General features: G+C 42.7%; 1 protein-coding gene across 1 annotated transcript in view; it reads right to left on the bottom strand.

Annotated features, from left to right (window-relative positions):
- Nucleotides 1-10,129, bottom strand: part of DSTN (destrin, actin depolymerizing factor) — a 35,472-nt gene extending 25,343 nt beyond the window's left edge. The window contains exon 1 of the mRNA XM_037494314.2: nucleotides 10,016-10,129. Within this exon, the coding sequence (XP_037350211.1) occupies nucleotides 10,016-10,018 (3 nt within the window). The 5' untranslated portion in view covers nucleotides 10,019-10,129. The remainder of the gene's footprint in view (nucleotides 1-10,015) is intronic.
- Between the last annotated feature and the right edge of the window lie 1,235 nt (nucleotides 10,130-11,364).

The raw sequence follows: 11,364 nt of genomic DNA on the forward strand, positions 1-11,364 counted from the left end.
TGAGCAAAGCAGCCTTTCATAATAATCCAAAAGTAGCCAACTCTTCAACTACTACCTACTGCTACTCTATTTTCTTCATATCACTTATAATTATCTGACATGATCTTGTTATTTTTCTTTGTTTTTATCAGTTTCTCCCCCTACATTAGAATAAAATTAATAAGGAAAGGACTTTGTTTTCTGTACTGAATCCCTCGTATCTGGATCAGTTCTCAGGATATGATAATTGCTCAAATATTTATAGATTGTTATTCTAAACATTGAGGTTATGAACTTTGCTTGATTCTCCATTCATTACTTCAGGAAAATATAAGTGTGAAAGATATTTTTACATCAAAAATCAAAGTCAAGAATCAATTTGTAAAGCTGATCATAAACAAAGTTGAGCATATATAATTCCATGTAAAATAACATTAAAAAATAACAATTGGAAACACAGACAATGCACTCCTCCCACCCTTTTGATTTTATCTACAATTACTGACGCATGCACCAGTGTAATCAGAATACAAAGAAAAAAAATAATCTAATTAGGATCTAAGGTTATTTAATAGCATTATTTTAGCAAATACTGATAAGCATTTTACTATTTGCCAGGATTTGCTTTAAACTACTTAAATGTGCCACCCAAATTGTTGTAAGTACTATTATCATTCCCATTTGGTGGAATGATGAAATTGAGACATAGGTCAGAAATTTACCTAAGGTCATACAGTAAGTGGCAGAGCCAAGATCAAAAAACCCAGACAACCAGACTCCGAGCCCATACTTTTAACCACTTCTCAGTAGAATGTCACATGAACAATGAAAATATCTACACTTCACTGGGTTGCTATGACTGAACGAGATAATACAATGTCTGACATACAGTAAATACCTATTTGTTAGGCTTCAGATGCTTCAGGATGCCTCAATGAACATCAAATACCATTTAGTTTCATTTTTAAAGGAAGAAAGGGAACTGGTATTTATGGAGGGATTTCTGTATGCCAGAACTGGTTTAAAGGCACTACTCTAGAATTTCTGGCCTTGTCAATATAAAAAGATCTTCATTGTAACACTCAAATAGTAACGCAGTATACTGAAAACTCAATTTCCGTTGTATTAAAAAAAAGTGGGGGAAACAGAAAGTATAAAAATTAAAGTCATTCATCTCCAAGGGATCCTGTCCTCATCATAATTAAGAATGCCCTCTCATTCACTCATTCATGATCATTCAGTAATATCTAAGAGAGAGAACCTGCTATTAAAATACACAAATGCACCATAAAGAACTCCACAGTCTGGGATCACAAAACATTTAAAGTGCCATTAAAAAAATTCACAAGCTATCTTAGTACTATTTCATAACTATGTGGAAAAGCTGAGAATAACAGTGTTGATAATCTTATTAACATCCCCCTTACAAACCAAACAGGTCAAACTACGAAGTCTGATTAAACCCAGAACGTGGTCCAATAAAGTGGTCACTAACCATTTGTGGTATAGTGACTCCATTAAATGTAGCTAATGTGACTAAAACTGCATTTTTTATTTTATTTCATTGTAATAAACTTAAAATTTTAAAAAATTATCAAGTTCATGATTGAAAAGCTTCTAAGTTTGAGGCAACTTTAGTATGCACTACTTTTTTGGTATATGACTCTACTTTCTTAGCTGTAAGTTTTACTATCTAAATACTTATCAAACATTTCCCATAAAATTGAACAGTTGCATTCAGATGTACTGTAAAGAGTTGTGAAAATTAATATACAGAAACTCTATTTATATGAAGTCAAGAGGCTAGAAGGATCCCAGGAATGTGAAAACACAAACTATAGGGCACAACATGCCTTGCATCTCTAACAGAAGAGATGTTGCTTCCCTGCCCCTGAGAAAGGAAGGAGGAGAGGCCACTACCTACACCAGCAACAGACCCCTATAAAAGCTAATATAAGAGGGTGGTGGTTTTTGTTCCTGGGAAGTGTACAAGTGTATCACCATGAGATGCAATTTCCATATTGCCTTTTTTGTTGTTGCACCAAATATATAAATTTTGTTGCTGAAATGACTGCTTTTTGTTTGAAGTCAACTGTGTAAAACATACAGTGAATTTCAAACAATGAGTATGAAAAAAGAATGTAAATGTTCCATTAAGTTTTATATTGATATAAATGTTTATGTAATATTTCATATATCAAATTTCACTTTTGTTGTTTTTTTTTTTTTTTCAAAGATTTTTTTTATTTATACAAGCACTGTGGTACAGGCCAGAGGTGCAGGAGAGTGAGAGAAACCACCAGAGACAGAGCAGAGAGCAGAACAGGCAGAAGGACCGAAATACACTGCTGAGGGGAGCAGCAGATGAGACAGGAGAGGTCTGCCACACCATGTGGGACTCTCCCTGGTCCGCCAGGAATCGAACCAGCACTCAGAGGCTGCGAACAGCTTCACAGCGCTGCGCTCAACCCGCTGCGCCACCAGGGAGGCCCTGTTGCTTTTTTTTTTAAAGGAATATAATCATCATTTTTTCATGAGTTTTAACAAGGATAGATTTTTTTTAAGATTTATTTATTTTTGCATGCAAGAACTGGGGTGCTGGCCAGAGGTACGGGGCTAGGGGGGTGAGAGTATTCACCAGAGACAGAGTGCAGAGACTGACTGAAATACACTGCTGAGGGGGAGCAGCAGGTGAGACAGAGAGGAGATCTGCGGCACCATGTGGGCGGGCTCCTGGACGGGTGTCCAACTCCTGCTGCAGAGTTCTGCAGTGGTTGCAGATAGCTTCATAGTGCTGAGTCTTAACCCCTTAAGCCACCAGGAAGGCCCTTTGTTGCTTTTTTAATGGGATGACAAAAAATTTATAAGTATATAAATAATTCTTATTTTATACTAATCAACAGCAATGATCTAAAAATTACTTACGACATCCTTAAAGCAGAATTCAATGATTTGAGAAGGTCAAATCATTCTCAGAATTTCAACAACTGACTCAAAAGATCACCTCCAAGCATGTGGAAGGAATCGCACTTGTATTTGCCAACCTGTGTTTTAGTCTGAACTCTACTACTACATGGAAATAGTACCAACAACAATGTGCCACGTGAAACAATTTTGAAACAAACTCTGATCACATTTACTAGTTGGCAACTTTCTGAAAGCAAACCAAGATAGGAATGTAAGTAGGAAAATACATCTTTCTTTTCTGTGACAAGGCAAAAAGGAGTAATAACTTACACTACAATGCAAAAATGCTGAATGGAATAGAGAGGTTTGATCTGACCCTAAAGCATAAACAAAATTATTAGTTTTAAATGTAGATTCCCTATTATTTTATAACTTAAGTTGCCTCTTTCAAGGGTCATTCTATGCCATGTTGTAAGAGAACAAGACATTCTTTAACATTCCTTTCTCATGCTAAAAAAAGGTCAAAGCCTCAGCTTCTTTGCAACTCCATGCAGATTAAGATTTGAATTTTAACTATTTTGTCTTTTTACTTAAGTCAACTGCTTTTTAAGATCTGCATAAAAGTTGACTCTTCAATTTTAATGTACCGAAGTAAATCATAGAATAGGGAAAGCACATAAGTACTATAATATCAGCTACCAGACAATGCAAAATAGAAAATCATTCTAGACTTAAAAACTACCTAACTCTTTAGTGATCCTCTTACAGAGCAGCCTAGGACATCCTTTTCCCCCTAACAATCCCTGCACAGACCATGATGAAGGTTTTACTGAGATGAACCAATTCATTGTTTTTGTTTCTATACTTCTTATTCCCAATGTAAAATTTTGAGCAAAATATCAATGAGATGGCTTTTGGAAGCACAATAATTTCCAGTGAAAACCTATCACTTTCAACATCAAAGCAAGGAGGCTGGGGCAAAAGAAAAGCTATGATTAAAATATTTCTGAAGTATTATATATATATATCTTTGAGTCTAACGCTTTCATCGACAATCTAGAGAGGAATATTATAAGAGAAAGTAACTCAAGATACATAAAAAGACACCATTTTGATTTAAACCAACTGTATTCATGACAAACTGTCATACTTATTTCTTTGGCTTTGTTTATTTCTTTTCCTTTTTTCAAAAAATAGACTTCAGGGCCTCCCCAGTGGCACAGCGGTTGAGCCGCTGGGCTGTGAAGCTGCCTGCAGCCTCTGCAGCGCGGTTTGATCCCCGGCCCGGCCACCGGAGGAGGGTCCCACATGGCGCGCAGACCTCTCCTGCCGCCCGCTGCTCCCCTCAGCAGTGTACTTTGGTCCTTCTGCCTGCTCTGCTCCCTGCTCTGGCTCTGGTGAATCCTCTCACCCTCCTGCGCATCTGACTGTACCCAGTGCTTGTATAAATAAATATTTAGAAAAAAAAAAAAAGACTGTCAGGCTGCCTGTGCAGGCTCTTCAGGCTTGCCTGTATTTGGGAAAAAAAAAAAATAGACTTCATTTTAGAGACTTCATTTTAGCTTCACAGCAACTTAAGTATAGAGAGTCCTCATATATCCCCAGCTTGTTTTGAACATTTAGCCAGATGAATTGCTTAGGAAAAAGAAAGAGAGAAGTATAAAGCAGATGTTAATTTCCATGGCCCTTCGCAAAGACGGAACACTATCCGGGATCACTCTGTGTTTTACCACTACCAGGGCCTGACAATGGCAGGTGGCTAAAATTAAGAAAGAACTGAACTTCTGTCACGTAGCAGCTTGAGAGGCAAGGAATGAAATATAGGTGCCAGAAAAGAGGGATATTAGTACTCAGTACAAAGTTTTGGCATTGACAATCATGGTCTTGTTGATTTTCTTTTAACACTGAATTTACTTCACGACTCCACAAAAAAAAAAGCTTAAATGGAGACATGATGAGCATTTGCACAATGTCAGGTCCACCAGATGTACATGCATGTAAAAACATAAGCTGCAATAAATACACGAATAATCAATTCACTACTAATCAGAGAAATGCAAATTAAAACATTAAAAAACTATTTCACATCCAAGATACTGAAAAAGGTTAAGTCTAGTAATATTAAGTAGTGAAAGAAACAAAAAACTGGTGGGCCTCCCTAGTGGCGAAAGCGGTTAAGTGGCAGCACTATGAAGCTATCAGCAGCTACGGCAGCAGGAGTTCGAGTTTGATCCCCAGCCAGGGAGCTACCCACATGGTGCAGCAGACCTCTCCTGTCTCGCCCACTGCTCCCCTCAGCCTGTTCTGTTCCCCACTCTGCCTGTTCAGTCAGTCTGCCTGTTCTGTTCCCCACTCTGTTCTGGTAAATCCTCTTAATCCCCCGCCCCACACCTCTGGCTTGTATCCTAGTTCTTGTATGCAAAAATAAATAAATCTTAAAAAAGAAATGGGGCCTCCCCTGGTGGCGCAGCATGGAGAGCTGGGATACAAAGCTTCCAGCAGCCTCTGCAGCTATGGTTTGATCCCCTGGCAACAGAGAGGGTCCCACATGGCGCACAGACCTCTCCTGCCATGCCCACTGCTCCCCTCAGCATTTCATCAGTCTGCCTGTTCTGTTCCCCGCTCTGGCTCTGGTGAATTCTCTCACCCTCTCGCACTTCTGACTATACCCAGTGCTTGTATAAATAAATAAATAAATCTTAAAAAAGAAAAAAGAAAAAAAAACGGGAAACTGTTCATAAATGTATTTGATGAGATGCAAACTACAACCAGCACTGGTAATGAAAACATTTACATGCCCTCTAACCCAGGGCTTCCACTTTTAAATGTATACCTGGAGCCACTTAGTAGGGCTAGAGAAATCGTAAGTAGTAATAAGTAACATGGAAGCTATCCATTGCAAAAATAGTTTAAATAGAAAAAAAATAAAAGGGCAACATAGTTCATCAAAAAGAGGGAAATGGATAAACTAATATAGTCATAAATGGAAATTACTGACCAGTTAAAATAAAGAACCAGAGAAACAACTAAAACCAAAAAATCAATGACCTGACCACAAAAAGCTCATCATGTTTAATAATTTAAGAGTTGCAAAAAAATAAATGAAGCACAGCAATTATATAAAATTTATTTAAAAACAGGCAATATATACCACAGATGCAAACATGTAGTGAGAAGTATGGTAATACCAGGCCTCCCCAGTGGTACAGCAAGTTGAACGCGGCGCTGTGAAGCTGTGCGCAGCCTCTGCAGTGTGGGTTCGATCCTGGCCGGCCAGCGAGGATCCCACATGGTGCTGCAGACCTCTCCTGTCTCGCCTGCTGCTCCCCTCAGCAGTGTCTTTCAGTCAGTCTGCCTGTTCTGCTCCCCGCTCTGTATCTGGTGGATCCTCTCACCCTCCCGTGCCTCTGGCCTGTACCCCAACTCTTGTATAAAGCTAAATATCTCTTTAAAAAAAAAAAAAGCATGGTAATAGCAATGAGAATGAAATAATATCAAGTGACTATGACTATCTTGAACTATATCTGAACTCAGTGCTTCTGGAAAGCGGTGATGGTTAAGAACTCCACCCCAGGGGCCTTCCTGGTGGTGCAGGGATTAAAGTCTCATGGCTAGCAAGCTATGGCCAGCCATGGTGGCATGGCATGAGTTCAATCCCTGGCCAGGGAGCTAACCCACATGGCACAGCAGATCTTTCTCCTGTCTCACCTGCTGCTCCCCTCAGCAGCGTATCTCAGTAGATCCACCTGTTCTGCTCTCCACTCTGTCCCTAGTGAATCCTCTCATTCCCTACAGCTCTGGCCTGTACTCCAGTTCTTGTATGCATAAGTAAATAAAGCTTAAAAAAAGAAAAAAAGAAATCCACCCCATATTTTGCTCTGAGAAACAAGTAATAAAAGGATCCGATCTTTGCTTATTTCCAGATAAAACCCACCCCATGCTTCCTCAAGGCTCCCATGGTTTATCTGCCCAGATCTCTGACCATTTTTGTTTGTTTTTAGCTATGCATTATTAATTAATGTTCTCCCAATTGCAACTGCCCGAAAAAAAATCATCTCCTTAACTGGCCAGTATATTACATCTTTGACATGGAGTAGCTAATCTCTGGGGAAGGAAGAGAATGGGATAAAGAGGAAAAATGCCTATTTAGCTGTGATGATAACATAAAAACCTGAAATATGGCAAAAAGTATACCCTCTCTTATTTGTACAAAGGGATCTTTGTACTTTTACAAAGTTATTCTGTGTACTTCCCTGCTTAAAATGCTTCTGAATTAGTTTTTACATTATTTAAAAACGATGTAGAGTCAGAAAAGTTCACAAATCAATCCTTTCTGTTTTCATTTGTTAAATGAAATGAAAGGTACATCCATACATATTCAACCTATTCCACTATATTTTTTTTATGATTTATTTATTTATTTATACAAGTACTGGGTACAGTCGGAAGCGCGGGAGGGTGAAAGAATTAACCAGAGCCAGAGCGGGGAGCAGAACAGGCAGACAGACAACGGAGGACACTGCTGAGGGGAGCAGTGGGCTCGGCAGGAGAGGTCTACACGCCATGTGGGACCCTCGCCAGCAGCCAGGGATAGAACCGGCGCTGCAGATGCTGTGGGCAGCTTCGCAGCCCAGCACTCAACTGCTGCGCCACAAGTGAGGCCCACCACTAGGTTGTTTTAAGGGTATTTGCTAATCATCAAGTGGTAAAATGTTTATAATTCATTAGAGCACGGTTCTGATTAGGGTAAGGTTAAGGATTAGATTATATAGACCCCTACTGCTTCAAGGGAAAGATTACCCTCAGAAAGCCATACGACTATGCTGCAAATGCAGATAATGTTGGTTACAAGACAAGAAGGGCAAATCTATGTGATGTCTCCATTCATACCCAGCAGAAAGAACTACTGAGCAGTAGAAACTTGATGGTGGGCTGGTAAATAATCTTTGTATAAGGGAGTTTGCATATTCAGTACATATACTCCAATGTTTTATTTAGCATATATAGATGTGTCTCCTGTGGTGGGTAGACTTTTTGGTGGTGTTTTGGGAGGAGTACTGGAGGCACTGTAAAGTGAGACTTTGAAAATATGAAATTTCATCTTAAAAGAACCCAGGATGAGCTTCTGAATTAGTTCCAAATTGCCTAGCTCCAGGTGCTTTTAGAACACTGGTGAGTACCAGGAAATGATTTTGCTAATGTAGAACAAACCCAACCACTGTTAAAATTTAATTTAAAAAAAAAAAAAAACACCTTAAAAAAAAAACACATGAAAACTTAGAAACTTGGAACCAAGCATCTAACCAACAGATGTAAACAGTTTCAAATACAGAGGTAATGTGCTAGAATCTGGAATAATAAAGGAACTCTCCATCTTCAAAATTTTCTTTAGCTAAACTGAATGGCCATGCTCTGTACTCAGGTTACATACAAGAGTAACCTTTAAAAAACAGTCAGTCTATATTCTGAACTTTCTTTGCAAGCATCCAAACAACAGCAGCTTGTAAGGTCATCTTGACCTCTCTAAACCCTGCAATTTTGAAATGTTTTTGGAATCTGCCCATCTTGATCTTTACTTCTTTTTCTCCGAAGAACCAGTAAATAAAAGACTGTTTAATTTTAATGTATAGAATCTAAAATCTAACTAAACATTTAACTTAAGCACTTAACTAAAGTTAAAATGTTTGGCCCTATTTTCAAACTGAAAGGTGGTTTTATGACAACTCAAAAAAAAATACAAGGTCAAATCAGAAAAACTTTAACAGGCTCCAGCCCACTTCAAAGCACTTAAACGTATGCGAACTCAAAACCCTTAGTTTTGAGTCTAAGGTATTGTATACATTTATAATCAAAGATTATAAAACATCTGAAGATGTTGATCCTTTTTGTAGCTTACAAAATTAAACCAAAAACTGAACATTAAATTCCTACTACATATCCTCCGTCATCAAGAAATCACTAATTAACCTCTTTCCTTCAACTAATGAGCCTGTCTGATAATCACGAAAGTTGCAAAACCATAAGAAAACCATAATTGTTATTCAGTGAAAACATTTTGTATGCAGATAAGCTGGTACCAACTGCTTCTAGGCAGACCGATGCAACAACAGTGTAATATTTCCAGCAAAGCCTGCTAAGTCTTTGCCTGCAAATCATTGACCAAAAATGGTAATAGCGTGTGCAGATTAAAGAAAACGACAAAATGTTCTACTTGGCCTTCGGGTTAAGAATACTGTTTCTTAGCAAACTAGAGCGTTAGTGTAGAGGGGGAAAAAAATGTAGATTAAGCAAAGTGTCCCTCGCCTAATATATACTGAGTGTTTACTTTTTACTGACTTGGAAAATTTCACGGACTTTAAAAGGCTTTTTCGTTTGTTTTTATTAGCATCCCATCATTATGCCCACATCTTGAGCGCTTAAGTTCTCCGTTAAGAGTTAATTTACAGGTAAAAGAAAATGTCTAACCATACATGGGGTGACCGGGCAGGGGGAGGGTTAAAAGGCACAGTGCCAAGCTTGACAAGCTCGACCAGAGTGCTGCTGGAAGCTGACTGCCAGACATGACAAACAAAGCGGCTGCAAGGCCATCCTGTTCTTAATCATGCCAGGGTCATGCTCGCAGCGCCCATTCCGCCCTCTCTGGCCGTTCAATTAAGGCCTTATTTCCCGCATGAAGGTGGACAGACTTCGCCCGCCGAAACTCGCACGAGTCACAAACCGCCTGAGCGCCCGGCCCCGGGTAAACCAGCGCCAACAAGCCCGCCAGGGACTCTAGGGGCTCCGACACCCCCCACGCCGGGCAGGCGCGCCCCTGGACCCCCTGCACCGAGGCGCAGGGTGCTCGAGCCCGGCTGGCCGCACGAGGCCCGGCCTGGAGCAACCACAAAGGCGAGGCTCCAGGGCGGCGGCTTCATAAAAGCTGCCAGCGACAAGCGGCGGGGGAGCCGCCCAGGGCGCCCGGGGAGTCCGCGGACGGCGGGAGCCCGCAGACTCTGCCCCGCCGGGAGACTGCGGCAGGGTCCGGGTCGGTCCCCCGGCCGAGGCGCCGCGCTCGCTCCTCAGCCCCGACCCCCGCGGGCCCCAGAGCCCCGGAAGCGGCGGCCCGGGCCTCAGGCGTCTTCCCACTCACCATCTTCGCCGCGGCGGTCGCAGGGACGCGGGAGCGGGAGCCGGTCGGCGCCGAGTCTGCGGAGCGTCCTCACTGCAGCGAGCGACCTGGCGAGGAGGCGACGCAAGGCGCGAGCCTACCCAGACGGGCACGCGGGCGCGCGCCGCGGGCGCAACGCGATTGCGTACGTCACGCGCTGCCCGCCGTTGCTGCGCAACCGGCCGGCCTGGCAACGCCCCGGCCGGGCGGCCCTTCGGGCTCCGGGGAAGCAAGGGCGGGGTGAGGGGCTTCTTCACCTGAGGAGACTGGCACACGGGGTGGCCCCCTCACCAGTTCGCGTCCCCACGGCTCGGGGTGGGCCCTTCCTCCACAGCTAGGGGCGAGGAGGCGGGGCCTGAGCCCGCACCTGCGGCGAGGGGCGGGCCGGAGATGCTGCCAGACCCCCAGAGGGGCGGGGCCACGTGTCGCCACGCCCACTTCGCCTTCGTTGCCCTTACTAGGAAGTAGCCACCTGGCCAGGTGTGCGCCGGGACCAGGGAGGCGGGACCAGGGAGGGGGGAGGGAGAGAGGAGGTGGGCGGAGCCACAGAGGGGCAGCCGGGCGGGTGGACCTGCGGGAGGGAGGACCCGCGGGAGCCGACGCGACGGCCGCCGCGCAGGGGACATAGCCTGCATTTTTTACCTACTTTGGTGCGATTCCCGCCATCCTCCCCTGATTGGCCCAGCCAAACCGGTCGGGCCATCTCGTGAAAGGAAAATTCTGCACATTTTCCCTCCTTTCCAAGGAGGCTGTGGCTGTCCAGAGTGCTCTGTGAGTCACCGCTAATTTCAGGTCTGGAAATAACAAGGAGTGATTTATTTATCTTTGGGAACAGCCCGGGGAAGGAGGCCCTGCATGCTGTCCGCAGGGGTGTGGCTGGGAAACGGCCGAGTCGTTTGGGATGATGGCGCCAGCCCCGCTGCTCCGTTTGGGAGGGTTTTAATTTGGGATTGTGTGCTTTTTAATGGGCGGTTGCATCATAAACACAGTTTTCAGAGGGCCAGAAGGAATCCCAACGTTTATCCTGGGGATATTTTTGTGGGGAATAAAGGGTACAGAAAGAATTTACAACTGGATAATTACTCAGCTTTATTTCAAGTTTTACTTAATTTAGTCTTTTGAGAATATCACTGCCTCTACCAAAACTATTTAAATACCCCAATGTGAGGCTTTGGGGCTAGATGGTCAGTGTGTTCCTTGTTTTCTTTAGGCACCCTATAAAATCTAGGTTTTTAGCTAGGCTTTTGTTCTACCCACTCAACATGAAAATTCATTTTTTACTCTTATCCTGTTTTTTTTTTTTCATTTTGTCGTTAAGAAAAACAGCAAAA

Source organism: Talpa occidentalis, unplaced genomic scaffold, assembly GCF_014898055.3.
Source record: "Talpa occidentalis isolate TD23 unplaced genomic scaffold, MPIMG_talOcc4v2.1 talOcc4.10, whole genome shotgun sequence".
Classification (NCBI taxonomy): domain Eukaryota; kingdom Metazoa; phylum Chordata; class Mammalia; order Eulipotyphla; family Talpidae; genus Talpa; species Talpa occidentalis.